The following is a 24,989-nucleotide window of genomic DNA, read 5'->3' on the forward strand; positions in this document are numbered from 1 at the left end:
TACCTATCATACACCAGTCTTAAAATAATCCATTTTATTTCAAACAGTAACCACTTAAATATTTTCCTGTAATCAAGACCATTCAATGCTAGCCAAATACAATGGAAAATAACTTGAAATCAAATAATGTCTTTCTATAATAAAAAAATGACAAATTATTTTCAGCTTATGTGAGAAGCACTGTGTTGATTTTCCATGGGGCAGACATGAGGCTGTCCCACTTGTCCCTCTGGATTTTTATATTTGCTACAATTGTAACATTTTATATACAGGAAACAATTTTTTGAGAGCTACTTTTCACATGACACACAAAACAATGGCAAACAGTGGTTTCTACTTGTTTCAATTTCCAGCAGAACAAGTGTACTGATTGCTTGTTGGTCCTGTGTGTATCCCATGCAACTTACCAAGCGATATGTCTGGGCCTTTAAGACGTTGAGATCAATAAAGTTTTCTTCACTGTCTGTCTCCTCTTCCTTAGAAAAAAAGAGTTTTAAAAGTTAATAATTATAAAAAGTTATAATTTAAAGAATGTATTTCCAAGTTTTTACATGCATAACATACTAAGCTCAACACAAAGACTAATGCATGAAAAGGTATTTAAAAGCCTAGTGGTGTGCATAAAGTAGGGCATAATGTTATTAGCAGCTCATCTGTTTTTTGAGGTTTTGATGGTACCTTTTAAAATAGGGCCTTTTTATAGTCACTGAAAAAAGAAAAAAACAGGAGAAGGGCCATTGCTGTAAAACTAGGGAAAAATAAACATAAGAATAAAACAAGAAACACTGCAGAATGGCATATCTAAAAGAGAGAGATAATGGAAGGAGTTAATGACAACTTTGAGAACATGACTAAAACGGACAAAAATGAGGTTGACAGACACAGAATATTTTCACCTGCTCCAGGGACCAATCCCATTAATGCATATTTTTGACATCTCATCTCTTATATGCTCAAGTTTAATAAATTAATAAGATTAGTCATTAGTACTGCTTGGCTCATGGCCCCTAAAACTATTTAAAGATATTAAAATATTAAATCTATTTAAAGATATGAAATATATATTTAAGATACTAACCATGTATCTTAGATATTAACTATCTTAAAGGATAGTTCGAGTAGATTCCAAGTCGGTCCTGATCCCTGGGCCAACTGGTATAGGGGGTAGGGTCAGAAGTGACCCTTTGAGAGGCAATTCCTTTCCCAATATACAGCAAAAATGGAGTCTGAGCAGGTTCTAAAGCATGTGGAACAAAAAAAATAGCTCCCCTTTCTCTTTAAAGGTCTTCGTGGTGACAAGTGATGTAGTGGGTGAAAAAATTTAACAAGAGACTTAAGGACATGGTAAGACAGTGAATGGAACTTGGTCCTCAAAGAAAAAAAAAACAAACAGTAAGTGTGTGTTATTTGGTGGACACTTCCACATGTACAGTTCTACAAAGCTGCAATGGAAGATTTCAAAGATAATCCTCATCTTCAAGAACTTAGAAGGATGTAAGACAGTGGTTCTCAAAATGTGGTTCTGAGATCTGCAGCATCAGCATCAGCATCACCCGGGAGCTTGTTAGGATGCAGATTCTAAGGTTCTATCTCAGATCTACTCTGAAACTCTGGGGGTGGGGATACTAAGGTAAGCTATGAGAACTATGCTAAACTTTGGGGAATTGGAAAGATTTTATAAAATATGAAGCAATATAAATGCAGAGTATAAATACACTCAAGTGACATTTATTTATTTTATGTTTACATTTTTTTACATTCAGGGAGGAGGGACAGTGGAGCACAGAGGTGTAGACAAAATTGATGTGACTGTTTACATCTTAAATCTTAACCATAAATGCAGATGCACACCTTTGAGATCCAGCTCAGTTTATTCTGTGTTTGCATTGATGATGACCTACTTAACAACCAGAGTAAATGATTGAAATGCCAATGACTCAATGCCCATGGGAGAAGAGACAAGTTTATTATGCTTTTACAATAACCTAATTAGTACTGTTTACATAGGAAATCAATAAATACTTGTTGAATTAGTACTGGATTAAATGCTAATAGGTAAAAAGCTTTAATAGTAGGCAGTCAAAAAAAGGATTTAAGTTACTAAATATTACTAAGAGAGCATTCAAAAGGAATTCAAATATAAACAGACTTAAAAAAAGTTTTAAAATAAACTAAGAGGATTCTGATTTCATTAATATAGAAGACACTCAACAATTTCCTACCATTTCTTTGCCTAATATGTACTATGTGCCCTCTTAATTCTCTGCCAATTACTAAGTATATGATTATACATAGCAGGTGAAAAAATTGTTTTGTGACCAATACTTCTTTTATCTTTTTTTAAAAGAGTTATCAGTGTGTCCTATCTTGACTTGACAAGTCTAAATCTGAAGGATTCTAATTTCTAGATGATTATAGTAGAACTTTGTCAGAAATAATTTTTTCGATGCTTGAGCCACCACGCAAACTCTGGCAACAAAATAATGTAACATCCCACAATCCAAACACTTTTTGGCACTCATCTCCTTAGCAAGAGGGATGAAGAGGTAATGGAGGGCTACTCAGAATAACATGATGACAATAAGAAAGAAAGAAAAGGAAAAAATTCAAGAGACTTTTTAAGTAAGGGAACCAGCAGCCTCAGAGGCAACCCTTTGAGGAAGACCTTCCGTTTGGTCTAATGACAGTAGAAGGTCTTTACCTTACAGTTGGGATAAAATATGCAAAGAGGCAGCTTCCTAGTTTGTTTCTCTAATTTACACACCTAATGATGCTGCTTTGGATTTTAAAGGGTTCTCAGAAAAAAATCAGCTATAATTTCTAAAAGTTACATAGCAATTTGCTGACAAGCTGATTTTGAGTCCAATATTGAATGAATACCCACTTTGCACTAGTAACCTGGAGATAGAAAAAAAGTGCAAAATTGGTTTCCATCCCTATAGAGTCTTCTTTCTGACTAGTAGGTTTTTGTACTTTTTTTCCCCTGACTGGCAGTTTTGAGTTATGTCTCTGAAGCTAAATGTTAATGTACTAGGACCAGATTTCTATCAATAAACCATTAACTAATAAAGTTACTAAAAAGAGAAGATGAGGAAAATACCTGAGTAAAATAAATGAGGTCAACGAATGGGAATATGTGAGAACTTAACATTTCCTGAGCCTGAATGGAAAGACCTATTACACAAGGAATAAAGTTGAAACTCCTTAAAATGGCCAAAATGATCTGGACCTGGTCTATCTTTCCTGTGAATCGTAAACCACACACATGCATACACCTGCCTTACTTAGGAAATCTGGCCCCGGTGGTCTTCTCTCAGCTCCTTGATCAAGCTAAGCTCCTTCCTGACTCAGAGCTTTTGTACATGCAGTTCCACCAGGGTCTTGCCCAAAAGGTGCTCAATAAAACACATGCAGAATGAATGAACATATATTTACCTTCACTTTTAAAATGTAATCATATTTTTAAAAGATATCTTTTAAATTGATTAATTTTACAATGGCCTTTTTCTTCTGTAAATAACAGAATCAGCTTTTTTCTATTTATGGTTTAAAATATTTATACTGCTGATAAAATACATGTTAAAAACTTTGACAATACAAAGAAGCATAGAAAAGGAAATAATTAGGGTGCCTGGGTGGCTCAGTCAGTTGAGCATCTGCCTTCAGCTCAGGTCATAATCCCGGAATCCTGGGATTGAGCCCCGTGTCAGGCTTCCTGCTCAGTAGGGAGTCTGCTGCTCCCTCTCCTGCTTGTGCTCTCTCTCTCTCACTCGCTCTCCAATAAATAAATAAAATCTTAAAAAAAAAAAAGGAAATAATCATCCATAATCTTTCTACCCATATATAACTAATGTTAACATATTATTTTTTCTTTTTTGTATATTTTACATACTTGAGTTTATGTACAGCAGAAATTATCATCCCCGTATCACTAACATTTCTTTGTAAATAATTTTAATGGCTACATAATATTCTACTATTAGGATATAGTCTATTTAATGGTTAGTTTCAGCATTTGCTAAAAAACGATGAAGTGATTCTTTGTGGCATATAATAGTTTAATAAATTAAGCTGAAATATAGAATATACTTATTATCTAATGATTTATTTACTTTTTAAAGATTTTATTTATTTATTTGAGAGAGAGGTACAAGCAGGGAGAGCGGCAGAGGGAGAGAGAGAGAAGCAGGCTCCTGGCTGAGCATGAAGCCCAATGTGGGGCTCAATCCCAGGACCCTGAGATTACGACCTGAGCCAAAGGCAGATGCTTAACAGACTAAGCCACCCAGGCACCCCTTATCTAATGATTTAAAAATTCACTTGGAAAATGTAATTGGCTTATGACAATAACATACACTTTAAAAAAAGGGTTTTTCCCCTGCTATTTCAATTTCAGATCATAGGTATACTTCCTAAAACACCACGGTCAATCCATCTCTGGTTCTGAGAAAGTGCTCTCTTTCTCTACCATTTTACTAGTTTAATCTGTTATAGAGACTTAATCATTTAGTTTCACAATATGAATGGAATGTTAAGAATGGTAAAGGCCCATATGCTGCCAAACAATTTAAATAACGCTGGTATTTATAAGTATTTTTAAAAATTCCTAAAGGGTAGTACTTATCCTAATTTTAGAAGCAAAGAAAAGTTGCTGAGAAATGAACAGTGTTCTTACGAAGTAGAATAGATTAATCCTAAACCCTACTATTCTTTTTCAAGTTCTTTATTATTTATGGCCTATTTCAAATCATGAATGGTTACTAATAAAATATTTACTCTTATAACTAGCAGTCCACTATTTCCTGTCTACAGTTTAAGAACCTCTGCTATAATTCAGACTTCAATCATTAGAAAACATGAGCATTAACTTAATCAAAGGTCTAAATAACTGATTCTTGGTACTCTATTTAAAAGCTTTTCTTCTCTAGAAACAATGAAATGAAATATGTTCCTAAAAATGAAGTCTAGGGGAATTAAGAGAGGGGAAAGGAATTCAAAGGTAAAAAACAAAAAGTTCAGCAGCACACATACCACAAATTCTTCATCCACTTTATTTAATGTTAATTCTGCATCATCTTCTGGGACAGTTTCTTCTTCTAACTCTTCCACTGGGTATGTTGGTCTAAAATAATAAGGCTTAGTATGTGATGAGAGTTAAAAACAAAACATTTTAGCAAGACAGAAAGGTATAATGTGAATTTTAAGAATCCCCTCTACAACCAGATCTTGTCCTTTTTTACCCCCTTTCCATAATCACTGTTACATGTTTGATGTATTCTTTTTGAAACTTTCTATGTAAAGAAGCAAAAATGTTTATCTCCAAATTTAAAGAATAAATATACACAATTGGGATGATATAATGCATATTGTTATCCAACATACTTTTTCACTTAATAATTTACCACATTTAAGTACATATACATTTTTCTCTTTTTTTCCCCATACCTGCACTGTATTCCACTGAACAGCACCATAACTAATTTAATTAGAAACTGAGGCTGAACACTGAGGTGGTTTCTAGTTTTTTTACTAAACAATATTACAGAGATCATCCTTGTACATTCATCATTATGTCTATCATTTAGAATAAATTTATATAATAGCTGGGTCAACAACTTTGTACATATTATTGTTTTTCTGTATGTTACCAAAAACCAATTTCCAAAATGTTACTCTAATTCACACCCTCAACAACAATGACTCTATTTCTATATGTTCACAAATACTGCAAACAAACTTTAATCTTTGCCAATCATATAAGTGAAAAATCTCATTTTAATTGCATTTCTTTAAGAGAGTGAGTGAACATCTTTTCATGTTTTAATTGGTTATTGGTGTTTCTTTTTCAGTGAAATGCCTATTTATGGCCTTTGCCCTTTTGTATATTAAGAAAATTAATGCTTTGCCTAGCTTGTGTCAAAAATATTTTTCCTAGTTTATCACTATAATCTTGGCTATTCAGGACTGTTACAATTCTTATTACATAGACTTGGCAACCTTTCCTTGTGTGGATCCTAGCAGCTTTAACATCATATATACATGGCTTTTCCTTCACATGACACATCCCCACCCCTCTTTGACCTTTTAGTACTCCTACAGTTTCATTTTTCACATTTATATCTTTGACCAATCTGAAATTTATTTTGATAGAATAAGAAGGGTTCCAGTTTTTTTTTTTTTTTAAGATTTTATTTATTTATTTGACAGCGAGAGAGGGAACACAAGCAGGGGGAGTGGGAGAGCGAGAAGCAGGCTTCCCACTGAGCAGGGAGCCCAATGAGGGGCTCGATCCCTGGACCCTGGGATCATGACCTGAGCTGAAGGCAGACACTTAACGACTGAGCCACCCAGGCGCCCCAGGTTCCAGTTTTCTTACTTTCAAAATCTAATCAGTGGTCCTCACACTAAGTATTGAACGACCATTTCTCCAACAAGATTAATGACATGTATTTCCCATATTAAAAATACCCGAAAGTATTTAGGTTTATTTCTAGAAACTTATTTAAAAATCTGTAACTCAGACAGATTAACAAAATATGAAAATCAACATTTAATATTAAGGAAAGAAAGTACTGAGAACCAAATCAGTCTTAAGAAATAAACTTTCTATTTTATTAATTAGAATTAGATAATATCTCAAAAGCACATTTCATAACTTGTCTCGGAGTCTAATAAAGAAGTAATGTGAATCATATAGTTATTCCTTATATTGCACTAACTGGTGTTAATACTTAGGTTGAAGCATATGAAATTGCCATTTTTTAGTTCAATAATAGGTGAATATCAGTAATTTCATATGGTTCAAGTTGATGATGACCTAAGTCAAGTACATTTTTTTAAAGTACTTATTAATAAGGGAATAGATTATTTATAAGAGAATATAATTGAATAAACATTAAGATATTAACAGGGAACAATATATACACCTTTCCAAAGAAATTTTTTCTCATCCCAAAGCACTGCTTGCTCATGTTTTACCTAAATAATGCTTTCCACAATCTCTAACCAGTCAATAATTCCAATCTTCAAAGAACCAAATTTATGTATTTCCTAACTATATCTTATATAAGTTGACAGTTTCTGAATATTTTATTCTCTTATCCATGTGACCAACATTTATTGAGCATCTATGATATACAAAGTACTATGCTAACTTCCATAAAGTACATATGAAGAGTTCATAGTTTCTTGCAAGAAAGCCAGACCTGTAAACAAATGTTTTAATACCAAGGGATAAATACAATCATAGAAATATAAACAAATCACTTTCAGGTCAGAGAAAGAAGCAATGAACAATGCCTAAGAGAGTGTCAGGTGGCTTCTTCAGGTGGCTATTATTCTTGCCCAGTATCTATAAGCAAAAGAGAATATCCCCTTTAAAGTATTATATTAACTTCCATTTTTTTCCTTAAATCTACAGCTATCAATTACCCCCATGTATATACTATTTTTGTGTGTATAAATAAAGAGATCTTGAAGAAATTTCCTACATTGATAAAGAGACTCAGTTATAGTTAAACCTTTAATATTATATATTTGAACTAGGAAGGGGCATGATAAAATCAGAACTGGTTGTGACTATACCAGATATTCCAATTTTGTCTATGCAGACATTTGTAATCACCTGTGGCATTTTCAGTTTAGAGGAGTCAAGAGGAAATATTTCTTGTCAGTTCAATTAAATAGCTCCAAACCCATAGAGAAAAAAGCTATCCACATAAAATTCCTATTGCAAGGTTGGGTAATTTTTTACCTTTTCCAGGTGAAACCAATATATTTTAATGCTTCTTCTGCTAAACAGTCAAGAACATAGCATACATGTTCTCCATAACCTGACTTTAATTTTGAAGGAGGAAAATCTGCAGTTCTGCCCTGAAATACAAAAGATAAACAGGGTATTACTTGTAATTTATATTCCAAATGTCAAAATATTTTAAGCAAAGTACTGCTGAATAAATGTATCACTTCTCTACTTTTCAAATAGGATTTAAAATAACTGTAATTATATTGCTTCTTAGAAATTCATCTTCTCAATCCATTGATACATAAAAAAACTAAAGGAAAATGAAGACATTTTATTGTCAAAGGTATCAAATTGAAAGGTAATAACCTCATGACAGAACAAGTAATAGATCCTGTTAGGGTGGAAAGAAAAAACTAGTAAAACTACTAGCTAGGTATCCTAATGTTAAACAACCATAGGAAGGACAGAGTGAATCACTTGTCAAAAGTTAATAACATGTGTGCCAAAAATTCTTACTGCCTGTCCCCCAGGAAAAGTCAGAAATGAAAAGTACAACTGCTATCATGGTATATTAAATCAAAGCTCCCTTTCAAAATACAGTGTTTCAGCTTCCTACTAGCATTTTTTAGAAGGAGAACTAAGTATCCATAAATTTACCTCTGAGACATAACAAGATTAAGAAAAAATATTATTACTTTGGGCTATAAAGAATACATTGAACATTTTTAGAAGTAGCATTAATATTATAATATCAACCATTCTGAGGTTTTATCTGAAAAATCCAGATATAATTTTATGTATGTATGTGTGTGCACATAGTTATTCACAGAAAATTCATCTAAAAGGGTAGCATCTACATTGAATAACCAATATTAAAATTCATAACTTGACAATATTCTGAAAGAAGAGAGTTGTTTACACTTACAAATGATCGAAGCTCAGATAATATGTTAGATATAGTGGCATTAGGGTCATCATATTCTTGAGGTTGCTCAAAGGGGCGTCCTGCTCTGTTAATCAACCAAGCAGCAAGAGTGCAAAACATGTAGAACTGTTCACCAGGGTTGGTAGGCAGTGCGAAATAGTGTCTGTTTCAAAACAAAGCAGGGAGGATGGAATATAAAATATTGCAACAAGCCTATAGTAACTAAAGGGACTAAGTCCAAAATTGCTAAAGAACTTTTTTATTTTTAATGGCTTTAAAATCAAGACATTTATAATTCACTCTGAAGTTTCTGGTAATCCAAAACACTCATATTAAAGTTTTTAATCAACAGGACTAGAGTAATTGCTACTATACACAAAATATTAGATCAAAGATCTTACACCCACTAAATGCAGGGCATGTTAAAAAACTTATCATGTACAACTTTGCCAATATCATTTATATGTCAGGAATAATGAATAAGAGAGTACCTCTTGAAAATGGTAATTGGGAATTAAGAGAATTTCAGAGTTTAAAAGACTTTAATGATTATTCACTATGCATTTTTACAATGTCACTGGTATCTTTACATACTGTTCCTAACCTATCAAGTATGTTAAACAGTTGTTCTCATCTTGGCTGCATATTTGAAGCACCTGACGGAGCTCGTCAAACTATTGCTCCTGGACCAAACGTTGCTTCTTCCCTTATGAATTAAATCAGAACTTCTGGGAGTAAAGCCCCAGTACAAGTATGTTTCAAAACAAATCATCACATCCACAGTCTAACAAACATTTGTTGACTTTTGCTAAATCCCTAGCCTACTAAAAACAGTCCTACGAAGATCAATATATGATTTATACTTAAATAGGTTAAGAATAAAACTTGCTAATAATATTCAAGTCAGTTTGATCAAAGATCTTTGTTTTATGTGCAGTTATTAATTTTATGTGCAGTTTATAATTGTATTTATGGCTATTATAACTATTTTTCATAAGAATCAGCAGTCCACTCTCATGTTTCCCAAACTTTTTCCTGCAGGGTAGTACAAATGTTCTGAAAGATAACAGCTGGGAAGAAAAAGGTCAGGAAGTCCTTCCAGGTATATGTTCACAACACTTTCAATATACCCACTAAAACTACTGAAAACTCATCTTTTCCTTCCAGGCTGATATCAACTCCAGAACAGAGGACTGGATACCGACAGATCCTCCAGATGTAGGACAGTGGTTCTCAAACTTAAGCATGCATCAGAATCACTGAAAAGGCTTGTTAAACAGACTTCTAGGCTCCACCCCTAGAATTTCTGATGCAGTATACCTGGAAAAGGGCCTGTGGCATTGCATTTCTAATAAATTCCCAAGCGATGCTGCTGCTGATCTGATGACCACAGTCTGGGAACCATTAAATTAGGATATTGCCACGCAAATCCATGATTCAAAATATCCTGCTGAACTCCTGAGGAAATAGTACAGTGCTTATACCACTAGAATCTTAAGGCCATTTTCTTTTAGTTTGAAAAATATACTTGGGGACAAAAATGCATTTTTATCATAGAAAATGTTGGTTGTTTATACTATCCTTAATGACTTACTGAAGTAATAACTCCCAATCCCAAAATTCGTATCATAGATCAAGCAACACTACTTTTTCCTCTAACTTTTCTCCTTTTAGGGACTGACTTAGCAGTATGGGCAGTTTACATAGAGCCTATATATCTTAAAATTCAAGTTACTGGAAGAGAGCGAGGAATGAAATCAAAACTGTCAAGGGAGGGGCGCCTGGGTGGCTCAGATGGTTAAGCGTCTGCCTTCGGCTTGGATCATGATTCCGGGGTCCTGGGATCCAGCCCCACATCAGTCTCCCTGCTCAGCGGGGAGCCTGCTTCTCCCTCTCCCTCTGCTGGCCGCTCCCCCGCTTGTTCTCTCTCTCTCAGTCAAATAAAAAAAAAAATAAAAAAAAAAAACTGTCAAGGGAAATTATTTAAGCCAAGGTATAGCCATTAAAAGAAAGTATTACAGATTTTTTATCTAAATTGCATTTTACACAATAAACAAATATAAGTATTAACTTATTTATCTGGCTGTCACTAAGCTACACTGATTGTGAGAAAAAGTGCTAGCTGTGCATTGCCCTCAACAACTAATGGCACTGACTTCAGGATACAATGGACTTTTCCCCATCAGAACAAGGCAGAACTTGAGGTTGTACGATAGACACAGTTCCCATTGTTGTCATTTCATTTGTCTTTTCCACTTCTCAGTTTCTGAGAGTACTCTTACTGCAAAGGTAGAAGTCTTTTAAACCACAGCAATTAGTCAACAAGTTTACTAACTTCATATAAAGTCAAGCAAGGTCCTAGGTACCCACAGTTACCAGTTGTAGGGACAAATTATCGCAGAGGAAAACAAAAACTAGAAATAGAGCTAATATGATAACAGTATTCATCTTTGGGGATGAGATTATGGGTAATATCAGTATTTTCTACATACTTACTTGTGTTTTTCTGAGTCCTCTACAATAGGTACTTTTATAACTTTTATAATCAGAAAAAAAGTTTGTGTTTTGTGGAGGTTTGTGTGTGCTTTAAAGACTAAGAAAGCCAAGCCGTCTTCCGGTCCTTTCAGCGATTCTGAAACTTTACTCTCTAAAAAATACCAAAGCTAAACTCTGTGAGCTCCGTGGCCTCTGTCGCCAAGTTTGGGGTGAAGTGCCCTTTCCTGGCTAGGAAGATGGAGGCAAGCGCTAATTCGCGTTCAAGGTTCCCCAGGAGGCCAGAAGAGGCAGCTCCCCGGGGTCCAGCCGGCACCCAGGCGCTGGAGGACGGGGGCACCCACCTGGACGGGGGCTTCAGGTTGTTCTTCCGGAGGAGTTCCTCCTCGTAGTGGAGCAGCTTCAGCTTCTCCACCAGGTCCTCCATCACCACGAACATGTGGTAGGCCGCGCCGGGCCCCCGCTCCACGACCACCTCCCCTGACCCTTCGCCGCGGGACCGAGACACTCCATCCTCCAAACCCGACGGCGTGACCACTGCGGCCGCGGCCGCCATCACAAAGCAGGCGGAAAGCGCCCGGCGTGGGCTCCGGCCCACAGACCTCCGCGGCCTCCGCCGCCAGAGCCGCCGCACCTAGGACCGCCGCGACTGGTTACCAGGCGACCGCCGGGCAACCCGTCACCAGGGAAACTAGACTCCGCCTCCTTCCCGCCCGGGTGTCTTCTAAATTCCCTCCAACCAGGGCGGGCTTTCTGGACGACGTCCCTCCGGACCCGCACCCCTCCCCCGCCTCTGGAGAGAGGGTGGCTGGGAGGCCGTCCCGCCCCTTCCTGGGGGCGTGGCGCCCCGCCTCCACGCCGGGCCACGCCTCCTGGCGGAGGAGGGGCCGAGTGCGTCTCTGCGAGCGCTCCCGGTGGCTGGTAGCTGGCTGGGGGCGTGTTGGGCCTGGTGGTTACCGACCGCAGGGGTATCGGAGTCCGCGGTTAGCGTTGAAAAAATTAAGGGGGAAGGAAGACGCGCGCAGTCTTGGAGGCTACGCTAGCCCAGTGCTGTATTTTCACTATTCTTCTCAAAATTGAAAGTTTTCACGGTTGCAAAAATAGTCGATATCGTAGTTTCCCTTTACCTCAGGAACTTTCCAACAAGAGGTTTCTGTATTTGCTGTATTTGATTTAACAGAATATTATAAACCTTGAAGTATTATAATTCCCCCCTGTTACTCCCGCGCTGGAAAAGGAAAGGGGTGGGGAAAAGAAGGGCGGAGGATGAGCAAAAAGGAGGCACTAGGAAGGATTTGTTCTACCTCCGAGACGAGAATTCTAAATTCACATCCTGCTAATTAATCTGTTTCAAGCCCATTACATGTGGCATAAAATTTGAGGGTTCCTTGTTAAAATCAACAAAATAAAGGGGATTATCTTGAATTTCTCTGCACGACAGCTCTACGTGTGGCTAAAGAGAGGTACTACCGTACTCTGCAGCTCTTAGGAAAACAGGAAAGGTGACTTAACTGACCACAGCTTTACAGTTCTCAAAACAGGCTTGTGTATCAAGCAGTTTTCCAAAAAGCTGCATAAAATATGAGGTAAGTGGTAGATGTGTGAAGGTTTCACGGGAGAAGAGAATGTGTGGGAAGAGGTTGAAAATGTATTTGTGTTTGTTTATGATGTGATTTGGGGGAGATCTCTGATGTATCATACCTGCTACTAGAGAACAGAAGAGTCACATTTTTTTTTGACATAACTGAAGTTTTGAAATTTATCTAATATATTTTTGTTTTTGTTAGAAAATGGGTGGAGGAGCACTTTTCATTTTAATATCAGTCTAGGCCTAACTTCTTTCTGATACTAATAAAGTTATTAAAGTGAAAAATCAAAAAGGCAAATATCTTTTTCCATTTACCAGAGAAAGGAAATACATAAAATAATTTAGAAAGTAACCAAAGGGAAGGGCCACAGAGAATTGCTTTTTAAATAAATAATGTTGCTTTTCTACTGCAAGTCATCAGCCACCTGCTTTTAATAAAGATAGGTTGGAAAATTGGATTTGATTGTACCCTACTGCAGATTTGGTCTTTTTCTTTGCTTCCTCAGAAGAGTGTTTCTCACCCACACATCGCCACCCCAGCCACCACATTTGTGGGTGAGGGATATTGTGGTACGTCTGTCTAACTTTCAGAGTACAAGATAGATGCATAGCTTTTTACAATTGGAAAAGAAAAATGAAAGCTCAGATACATGCTTTGAGATGCTTGGTTAGTCAGCAAGCAACCTGTGGCTGTTTAAATGACACTCAAAAAGGTTTCAGACTTTCTAGGTAAATTGGTTCCACCCAGGGACGTAGATGTTCACTCCAGGCATGCTGCCTGCATAAGATGTTCTGACATTTTCAGAAAGTTATATATGGCACTCAAGATGAAATAGCCAAACATTGTATTTTGGCTGAGAAAATCTCTAACAACATACTTATTTTGACTAGAGAGAAAAAAAAAAAAAAGAAAAACCCACCTGTCCCAGAACCTAGCCGTTTTCTTCCCAGGTACGATACTGATGCATCCTGGCTTGAAAGCAGTTTGAAGAATTATTTCTCCCCTTCATTGTTGTGAAGAAGAAAAAAGACTAAAATAAAATATAAAGTGTGCCGCAGTAACTGTGGCACAGAAAGAATGAAACAAAGGAAAAGCCAACTGTTCAACATTTTGTGTTTTCCCATAGAAAAAAAGATGGGAAACAGCACTGAAATGTCATTTCATTTTTATAAGGCCCATGAATTTTACTGAATCTTTGTTACCCATCATAGTTGATAACACTTCTCTTTCCCTGCTGGAAGTATTTCCTTCATATATGTGAGAATGTACACTAAATCCTCTTCCAGCTGTTTCAGCCCCTTGGAAGCTCTGGGGTACATTTTTGTTAGTAGTTTTGCCGGACTAGCTCCTATATTGACCAGGGAGTTAGAGAAGGTCTTGAAGAGAAAGGAATGTTGAGGCATGTGCATTCTTCCTTTTAAGAATCTTAAGAGATTTATCTCTGGCTCTATGTGTTGACCACAATTAATAGCCAGGCTTCTGACTTGGACTTTTAACTCTTGCAAACTGTGAAATGATTGGAGGTAATAAAGGCCCTTAAGTTCTTTTTGTGAGTGAATGGGCTAATCTCTGGAAACTGAACAGTATTCTGATCAAAGGGAGATTTAAACTAAATGGATTTCCCGAAAGACGCTGAGCAAGGCCAGCAGTAAAAAGGAGGCAGGTTCAAAGATGGAGGAAGGCTTTCCAGCTGCAACTCCAAATATAAGAATAAGTCCTTCAAGACTGGGCATGCTTAAAGAACAAACCTGCTTTGTGTTATAAATGGCTTCAAGATGTTAAAAACTTAGAAAACCACTAATTGAAAAAACTTTCTTAGCCTAATAGAAAGTATCTGCCAAGTATCTAAAAAGAAAAAGTCATGTTTAAATGTGAAGCATTAGAGGAAATGTCTTTTAAAGTCAAGACCAAGATGAAGACACTCACTCTTCTAAACTGTACTAGAGATCAGAGCCAGTACACTGGATAAAAATTAGTAAGTATTGCAGAAGAAAGTGTTGCAGGTGATGTGATTAAGTAAAAAATTCCAAGAGACAGCAAGTTTGCCTTCTACAACGAGATCCAAACTAAAGAAAAGTTACTAGAAAAACAAAAACCTCAAAAATAAGCCATATATAGAACACAGGAATAAGTCTATCGTTATCATTATGGAGAAATCATTAAACTTTACTGAAAGTCATAGAAAAATCCAAATACGGATAAGATGTTCATGAATGAGAAAAATTATCTTTGCCCAATCTTTAAACTCAATGCAATTTTCAATAAAATTACAAGAGGGCTGATACTGAAAATCATATGTAAAAGTAAATTTGAAGAAGACTGGGGAAGGAACCATGATATCAGATAGCGGTCTCCTAATCAAAGTGTAACTTAAAATAATGAGATCACAGTAATAAATAGAAAATAGAAAGTCTGGAAACAGGTGAGAATTTATTTGGAAATTCAGTATATGACAAAATTGGTGTTACCAGTTAGTGGAGAAGGATGAGCTAGTCAGTAAATGCTCTTGAATTTATGGGTTATCCATATGGAAACAGAATTACATCTCTGAATTCCAACACATAAATTCCAGTTGGATTGAAGATGTAAACGTGAAATACTTAAAGGATGTTTAGAAGGGAACAAAAGAGTATCTTTAACCTTAATGTAGGGAAGGATACCTTGAAGGAAATAAAAAACAAATTTTAAAGGAAAGAGAAACTCATTAAATTTATGAACTTAGATAAAAAAGAGAACTATATAAACAATGAAGAAAAAAGATATTTGTGACCCATTTAATGTCAATGGATTAGTCTCCAGAATATACAAAGGTCATCGTAAATCCTCTGGGCCATGTTGAAGGATTTTAGATATTTTCTTCTAGGTCAGGATTTCTTGGCCTTTAACACTATTGGCATTTTAGGCTGGATAATTCTTTCTGGTTGGGTACTGCTCTATACATTGTAGGATGTTTCACGGCATCCCTGGCCTCTACCCTCTAGATACTAGTAGCATCCACCCATAGTTGTAACAAAAATGTCTCCAGGGGTGCTTTGGTGGCTCAGTTGGTTGAGCATCTGACTCTTGGTTTTGGCTCAGGTCATGATCTCAGGGTCCTGGGATCGAGCCCCATGTTGGGCTCCGTGCTCGGTGGGGAGTCTGCTTGAGAATTCTCTCTCTCCCTTTCCCTCTGTTCCTCCCCCCCCGTCCCCACCCCTGCTTGCATGCTCTCTTTCTCTCTCAAATAAATAAATACATAAATCTTCAAAAAAAATGTCTCCAGACTTTGCCAACTGGGTCTTGGGGGACAATATCACCCCTGGTTGAGAACCACTTCTCTAGATGCATGGGTTGAAATGGGAAATGATTTTATAAGGACCAGGAATGTAAGGGTAAATGAGTGACTAAGCGATGTCGGGGGTCAGGTGGGGTGGGGTGGGGAGCAGTGGGGAAGACTGTGGTCACCTAGAAAACTCATGTACCATCTCAAGGAGGGGGCATTTTTGTCATTTAGGAATTTGACCCAATTTTGTCATGTATTATGTTGCAAGGATCTAAACCTGGATTTGTATGTCAATGTGAGGCCCCCTTGAGGATGACCTCTCTACACACAAATATTACTTCAGGGGCTACTTTAGTTGTTAAAGATATTAATGCATTGAAGTTCAAAATTGAGAAGCCTCGTTCTTAACTTTTATTTTGATTTTCAATCTTATTCAATTTATAAATGTAGGAAATTTGTTATAGTCAAGTTGGGGGGGCATTTACAACTTAAATTTCTATAAAGGTTTTTAAACTGTTCATAAACTTATATTTGTTTTAACATTGTCTGACAAACCATTCCAGATACTGTAAAATCTACTGAATTTAAAGTTTAAAAAAAATGGTGGGAGGGGAGGGAAATATATTCTGTTAAGTATTCCAGTACTGTTTGTAAACCGATTTCAATGTAAAACCAAGTCTAAATCAGTTACACAATTGCATATTATAAACTGGGATCACAAATCAGTCTGTTTCTCTGATGGGCTAAATTTTCAGACATTAGATACTTAAGTATCAAACAGGTACAAATTATTCTTTAGCATAATTATTATTATTGTGGGTTTGACTTTCATCCTTAGTGTATTTAGTGTTGCAGTTTTCCAGGATTAAAATATACTCACCCACCTGGGAACCAATCATCATCCCAACCAGAACCTGTGAAGTTTCCCATGCAATGTACCAAGAGATTCCTGGGATAGAGGTAGAAGACATTCTTGCCCAAAACACCAGTGGGACACACTAAGTCCTAAGTTGCTATAACAGACTCCCTAACCTAGAAAGGGAAGTGGTTTTGTAACCCATTCCCTGGGGTTTACTTCATTTTCTAGTTCTTCTGTACTGATGGAAGTCTTCTAACTCCATTAAGATCATAGTTAACTGCTTTAGCTAACTTTGGTTCTCAAGGTAAATAAATGCCACACAATTATATTGTACACATTTCAAGGCTTTGCTTTGCTTCATGGTCTCATTTTCTTGAGAGAGAAACATAGTGCATGTATGAACTGAGTTCAGTTTATTACCTCTGTGTAAGTGATGGGGATAGTTAATGAAGGGTATAAGTAGGGGTGTGTGTGTTGGAAGAGGGGGAGCAGAAGATTAGATTCATATCTTGGAATGTTCCAGCAATATTGTAGAGAAGGGACTATAGGAAGGTGAATATTGATTCAGAAGGCAATTTGAATAGTCAGATGAGAGATGGTCCTGAACTGAGATGAGTGAAAATTGAAATAGTTAAAAAATGATACTTAGATATTAGAAGAGAAATTCAACAGAACTTTGTAACAGGTACCATGAGATGTTCTCTAGGGCATGAATGGCACCACAAAGATGCCCCACTTTAAGGCAAGAAAATGCCTTTATATGCCTGTCTTACTGTGTCATTGGCTATGGGCTCTCCCAGACATCTCTGGGTGAGGTAGCTTCTTTTGGCCAAAGGTAATTTTCTGGAGAAGGATACAGTTGTGAAGACTGAGTGGTCAGTGTTTATAGCGACTGGGGGATGGGAACATCATCCTGGTAAAAAAGGATCTGGGTAGGCACCAGCAGCTTTTACTACAATAGCTGACATTAAAATGCAACACTTTAGAATTTATTTATGTGGAATATAAACTGAAGTAGTGAAGATGGTCTTAAGGTTTTCAAAAAAGTAAGGCTGCTAAAGGTATAACTTATTGACCAGCTGTAGTATAAACGGTCAGATAGGAAAATGGCAGATAAGTAACTGAAAATATTGAAACAGACTAGTTTTTAAATAAGTGTCCTATTCCATCGTATACGATAGTAAAATGATACATACTGGGTACCAACAAGAAGGATTGATCTGATTTTTCAGAATTTTGAAGGTTAAATAGAAATGTTTATTCTTTAAGGGCTAGATTAAGAAAAGTCCATTTATTTTACAGGCTGAGATGGCATTTTCCCCCAAGTAAAAATTAAACTCAAGCAGAGAGTAAACAATAAATGTCCTAACAACAAGCTTTCTTTTTTTTTTTTTAAAGATTTTATTTATTTATTTGAGACAGAGAGAATGAGAGAGAGAGAGCACATGAGAGGGGGGAGGGTCAGAGGGAGAAGCAGGCTCCCTGCCGAGCAGGGAGCCAGATGTGGGACTCAATCCCCGGACTCCAGGATCATGACCTGAGCTGAAGGCAGTCGCTTAACCAACTGAGCCACCCAGGCGCCCACAACAAGCTTTCTTAATGGGGCTCTCTAGAGCCTAATAAAAGCAAAATCTGCCAAATGCTACACCTTCATGGTACAACTCCGCCTCTCAATGCATAGTACACCAGCTTTTCTGACAACCAGTTTCTCAAATGGTTATTGTCATGGGTTTTTGGAACCTGGTGCCCAAACCATTACATGATAATAAAACATTGAATCCAATTGCCTTATTTTTATTCCTAGCTATTTAGTAGAGATCATTTCTACTCTGTATCTACATGTTTGGCTTCATGAATGTAACAAGAAATCCATTCTGTCTTTGCATCTAGTAAGATTTTGATAATGAGAGAACATTTTTTTTTTCTTTCTGAAGGTGTGAATGTGACAGCCCAAACTAATAGATCCAAAGATCAGTGTTTTGCTTTTGACAGCCACAGAGAGTGTTTTCTAGAATTTTTTTGCATGGCAAATATTTGAGTACATATAATGTGTTAGGCACTATGTGTGGGCATAGCGATACACAGGCTTACAAGCCTGGTGTCTGTGCTGAAATATCTCCTACCCTAAAGCAGGATACACATGTCAATTGACAGGTGCAACCTACGATATAGAGGAGTGTGTTTTCAAAAAAGGCTCTCTAGACTTCTTTCATTCTACCCCTCCACAAGACAGAGTTGGGTTGGCCTCCTCTGTACCCCCCATAGCCAATGATACTTTCTCTTTCTCTCTAATACCATTTTTCTCCTAGGATCTGAAGGGTTGGGAAGCGTTAGTAAGGGGACACTAGTAGGAGAACCAATATGACTGTGATGGATCTCTGGCCTGGGGAGCCAAACCACAGAGCAAAGGTGATGGCTCCTCTCCTTTGTGTCTAACGTGGGGGCTGATGCCTGTTGGCCTTTTGCTTACATGTGCAGGGGCATGAGCTAACTCTCTTTGCCTAGGAACTTTAGCAAGGAGTCTGTCATATATAATCAGATATTTTCAGAATCTGGAGAAGAATATGCACCTGTGGCCCATTTGCTAAGAATTCAAATTGGAATGTGTTTAAGTAAATCCCAAAGAAATCATCCCCAAATAGTCCTGAATCAAGAGCATATACTAAAGACTATTTCTATGACTTTTTAGCAGCTTATAATTTTCAGTAAGTCTTTGTGCTTGATCTACACACCCAGTGTGTGTGTGTTATCTATAGCTGCAGAATTCAAAGGAATACTCATAAAGTTAGTGTAAAACTTTTCTTCCTTCTCCCCAGTACTCCAAGGCAGAGTAGGATTTTTCATAGTATCTTTCTGAGGAAGAGTAGACAATTGATGGTACATAGACTGTGTGGTTGTCTGGCCCCAAGGAAGAAGGGGAGATCTTTCCCATAGTTCCCCCATGGAGTGGACTTGATGATTTCCCCTTCATTCATAGTGCTGTGAAAAAATGACTATTCACTTACCAGCCCATTTTTTTCCTTATTGTGACATGTTTATGCTTAATTGGTCCATTTCCAGAGTTCAAACTTTGAACAGACTTCTCTTTGCTTATTCTCATGCCTCTAAACTGTTTTTGTTTTCATAGCTTTAAAATAAGATTTACTCTCTAATAGAACAAGTCACCTTTCTCAACCTTGATTATCATGTATTTATTCTTCTGGATGAAGAATATTGTTTAATGTTAAAATGTGTACTCTTAGGATATTTTTAATAATAGTTTACCATCCAGTGATATAGCGTATGCTCTATTTGAATCTCTTATTAGATTAAACAGGTTTCTGAAAACTGTTCTATTTTCAATTTTTAAACTGACAGTCAATTTTAAAACACAAATTCTTGCTATTTTCCTTATGCTAGTAATTTAGCACTGTTGAGTATGAAAATACCATATTTTACTTTCTGAAGGCAAGGACAGACTGTTACACTGCAATAGATTTGAATCTCCTCAGCTTCTTGGAGGAAGAATAATACTTCTGAAATGGGAAGCAGAAGCTTTTATAAGTAAAATTAGAAATGCCCCAGAGGATCTTGTTCTTTCAAAGGAAACACCAAGTCCTTTTATAAAGTAAGAAGAAAAAGGTCTTTATTCTTGCTTGGAATACAATGATGGCTTCCTTATAGTTTTCCCTGCAGATCTGGTCCATTTTCACACTTTTGTCTACATTGTTCTCAGAGTAATCTTTCTAAAATGCAAATATGGACATGTTGCTGTCTTACCCGATATCTGTATGTGGATTCGCATTTGTGACAGTATCCAAATTTCTCAGCCTGCCATACAAGCCTGCTGGGACAGTTCCAGGCTTTGTGGGGCCTGAAGTTTATGCAATTTGTGGGGAGTGAAAAATATGAAATTTTGATTTCCAAATCAGCTATGGGACCTTAAAAGGGGCAATGCAAGTGAGGTTCCCTGAGCATAATTTCACTCATTTCCTGGTATATCTGCTTCTACTAAGGGAATTATTTTATCATCTCAAACAAGTTGAGGTTATTGGCTCAATAAATTATGACCCAAATAAAGCATCTGACAAGTTGAAGTTGAAAAAAAACTTTTTCCTCTACCCTTCTAGATTCTTTGGCTGTGGCCCTACAAATTAGACTGACAAAAGGCAGATTAACAAGAGAAAAACAGTTTATTAACATGTGTCATGAGCATCCATGCGAGAGAAACTCAGTAATGAGTAACTCAAAGAGGTGATTAGAACTTGGGCTTACATAACATCCTAATAAAGAACAACAAATTTGTAAGGAAGTGACAAAACAAAGGAAAAGGGTTTTAGGCTTCCAAGGTAAATATATGGGGGAAACTGATGGCAGATAAGGGTTGTTTTGGTAAGGCATGTCATACCAATTTCTCTCAGTGCTCTTTCTGGGCTTGTAAGAGTCTTCAGTGATTGAAAGTCTCAATTTGATTTTAGGGAAATGTGAGGGAAGGCAGAGAGCCTTTTTTTGGCCTCTGCTATTTCTCAGTTGTCTTCGGTTCAAAATAATCCTTATGCCAAAGTCACGTATTTTTGTGTGTCATATTCTGATCACCTACAGCCTACAGATCTCTGACTAGAACTCAAAACTAGGTTGGCTGCCTGTGGCCAGGATGGTTCTTCCTAACATGAGACAGACATGGTGAGCCCTATAGTCATCACAATAAGGAGTATATTAAGCCCATAGTTTTCAGACTAGGTTGTTTGTGATTAGGTTCAAGTTTGAGTCTTAAATTACTAAATTAAATAAAGTTAATTAAATTATTTCCCTGTGATTTAAGATTGTACCTCTCGACCTGGCAGTAACTAACTTCCTTCACTAATCCTTAACTACCTGGTTGAAACATCTATTTAAGTGATTGTGACTTTGTTGGGCAACAAGTCTCAGCATCCTGCTCCTCTGTTCTTATTTGGTTGTAATGTTAAGCAACACCCTTGTTAGCTGTCCATCTGTTTTGCCCCAAGAGACACTATGCTCTATTAGCCATCTCTATAACTCCCTGTGGGTCAAGCAGCCTTGGCTGCCCCGCGGTCTTGCCAGTCATTATGGTAATTACAGCCTCCTAGCTCCTGATGGACAAGTGCTGCCATCTGGCCTCTATTACTTCAAGGCCCCATCATCTCCAGGGATACTAACCAGCCCAGTTTATACAACTGTTTCTAGTACCAGCATTTCTGGCCTGTAGAGGAAAGTCATCACAGAATTTCTCAGTGGTGCTGGTTTCCTTCTTACCAGTGCCTTCCTGATGGTCTAAGTGAACTGTGTGCTATCTGGGCCCTCCTCTGGAACATAATCTTCTGGTGGGTCTTCTGGCCTTATGTATCCATACCACATGTTCATTTCCTTTAGCTACTTAATTCCTTCATTTGTTTTCTGCTAGGAAAATTTGGACATTTCTACTTTACTTAGAGCTACCCGAGCTTCTAGGAGCTACCCCAGTTGTGAGTTTACATATCCTCTGGGTCCTTGCTGGGCTATTCAATCCTGAGTCTTAATAAAGTGTCCCCAAGTCAATGAATTCTGGCTTTTTCAGTTGTACATTCTGTCCCAACCAATCAAGAACTTTCAAAATCAGGGCACCTGGGTGGCTCAATTGGTTGAGCGTCCAACTCTTGGTTGGCTCAGGTCATGATCTCATCGGTTGTGGGATCAAGCCCAGGGTTGGGCTCTGTGCTCAGTGTGGAGTCCACTTAGGATTCTTTCCCTCTTCCTCTCCGTCCCCCCTCTGCTCCTCCCCTCATTGGCACATGCACACCCTCTCTCTCTCTCAAATAAATCTTTAAAAAAAAAAGAACTTTCAAAATCTACTTCGGGAGTAATATCCTGATTCTTCCTATCATATGCCAGTTCATTCATATAATTCTTTAGGGTATAGTCTCTTTCCTCCCTTGTAGGGCTCAGCACATCTCCAGCTGTGTTAAGCTGAGATTTAATGCTAATTGTTGTCCTGACAAACAAGAAAGGCAGCAGGTGTGGCCCTTAATATGACTTCTCCCAACCCCAAGGTATGTAATCACTTGCTCCTCATAATCCTGAGGCAGCAAGGAACAGCAGACAGCAGCTCTTTCTGCCCACAGGTCCTGTCCCCCGGGCTTTAATAAAACCACCAACTGAAGACATCTCAAGAAGTTTTTCTTGGCTGTTGGCTCCAGACCCCACCAACCTCACCAACACACTGACATTCAAAAACTACATCATTTGGTGCCCAGTGTGGCCCAATGTGGCACCCAACATGGCACCAAATGATGTAGTTTCCGAATGACAGTGTGGTGCTGAGGAGCAAAATGATGGTTTTATTAAAGGGAAGTTCCAAAAAGACTTTCATATGCTAAATAAGACTCACAGGATCCAGGAGGAAGGTTATAATCTGCCTATCTCAAGTATTTGTCAGTGGGCTGCAGGGATAAGGACATTTAACATTTCCTTCTGCCTTCATTTCCCATATCACTGACTCTGACCTTAAGCTTTCTAACAGAACTTAAGCTTCCAAAGAGCTATAGATAAGTAAGATTATACAGTGCTTCTACCCTAAATGGAATGTAAGTTGCTAGTAACCAATCACAACAGAAAACAATGTACTTTCTCATTCACGCTTTGTAAACTGAGCTGTAACTCTGAGACCTGAGCTTCATACTGTTACTGCATTGTGTGAATGGAGGTCTCAGTTCTTGGATTTGCCAGGAAAGATTTACATGAAGATCCACATTCGAATAAAGACAGCCAAAAGGAAAGTAGCAAGCACAAAGCAGTTTATTAAGGAAGTACACTTCAAGGTAGGAGAGAGCAGGTAGGCTCAGAGGTGGCGACTGTCCTGAGGCTACAGGGATCCTTTTCTTTTACGTGAGTGGGGTCTTTCATCGTGGACAGGGTGGTCTCTAATGGAGGCTTCTTCCAAGCATTTGGGGAACTCTTCCCACAGGTTGGGAGGGTAGTTTTTGACCCTATAACGTTTATACCAGAACTGTCATGGCAGCCTTTTCCCATGGGATGGGGGAGGGAGCTGTAACCACAAAGTAACTGTATTATAATGAGTCTAGGAGTTACGCTGGGGCAGAGGTGGAAGGGGAGAGTGCATGCTTTGCACCCATGGCTCCTGATGTGTCAGCTCCAAGGTCTGGGAAACTACAAGGTCAGGATGTTGTGCCCTCAGGCTTCTAATGTGTAACCTGTTTATCTTTGTCCTTGCCTCCAGCTTCTGTCTAACCAAATGCCTACTCTAATCATTCTCCCCTCAAGGACTTGGGGCTCTCTCATCTTTCAGGTCAATGAATGAAGCTCCTCAGGGTGTTCCTTCCACTGCACAGATCTAGCTTCTACCTAACAATACCACTTTCAGTTTTAAAGTCTCCTGTTTGCGAACAGTGTGTTTCTCACTCAATAAAATATTCACATCAAGTAAAACTCTTTGAATTTTCTTTTGATAGTAGATTCTATGAGCCAGGAACTCAAATACAGCATATTAAGCACGGCTTGTCTTTGTAATGCTTAGGGACTCAGCTAGGAAGACTCTGATAGTTAGAAAAAAAGGCAGGCAGGGACAGGAGCCCCGCCCTAAGAGGAAAGGAGCCTCCACCTTTTCCCACATGATAGATAGATGACAAAAACCTGATTGGATGACAGGAGCAGGGAGGGCTAATCAGATTAAAACAGCCCACCAACAAGCCCATAAAAACCCCTAGACTTAGAACCTCCCCTGGCAACTCTCTCGGGTCTCCTCCCTCTTTGGGAGCTCAATAAACTTTACTATAGCACAATAAACTTTGCTTTGCTGCCCACCACTTTTCATCTGGTCTACCTCTTGATTCTTCTAAGCTGCATGACCAAGAACCGTGGGCACTAAAGGAAAAGAAACAACTCCAAGGCTGGGGTGACTCCATGCTTGGGAGCTGGATTCCTCTAAACACTTGTTCACTCATGGGGGCAGCTGCACTGGGAGGGTGTGAAGATTAGGACTGCCAGCTAGAGGGTCTACACATGGCCTCTCCATGTGGCTTGGCCTCTTCGCCACATGATGACCTCAGAGTAGTCAGACTTCTTACAGGGTAGCTTAGGGCTCCAAGCGTAAGCGTTCTAGGAAACAAAAAACACTTTTTATG

General features: G+C 38.0%; 1 protein-coding gene across 1 annotated transcript in view; it reads right to left on the reverse strand.

Moving 5' to 3' along the window:
* IFT57 (intraflagellar transport 57) overlaps positions 1-11,998 on the reverse strand; it is a 52,591-nt gene extending 40,593 nt beyond the window's left edge. The window contains exons 1-5 of the mRNA XM_021692445.1: positions 11,507-11,998; positions 8,670-8,832; positions 7,754-7,872; positions 5,032-5,122; positions 408-476 (exon numbers count right to left, since the gene is read on the reverse strand). Coding sequence (XP_021548120.1) covers positions 408-476; positions 5,032-5,122; positions 7,754-7,872; positions 8,670-8,832; positions 11,507-11,718 — 654 coding nt within the window. The 5' untranslated portion in view covers positions 11,719-11,998. The remainder of the gene's footprint in view (positions 1-407; positions 477-5,031; positions 5,123-7,753; positions 7,873-8,669; positions 8,833-11,506) is intronic.
* Positions 11,999-24,989: the final 12,991 nt, after the last annotated feature.

This window comes from Neomonachus schauinslandi, chromosome 1, assembly GCF_002201575.2.
Source record: "Neomonachus schauinslandi chromosome 1, ASM220157v2, whole genome shotgun sequence".
In the NCBI taxonomy this organism is placed as follows: domain Eukaryota; kingdom Metazoa; phylum Chordata; class Mammalia; order Carnivora; family Phocidae; genus Neomonachus; species Neomonachus schauinslandi.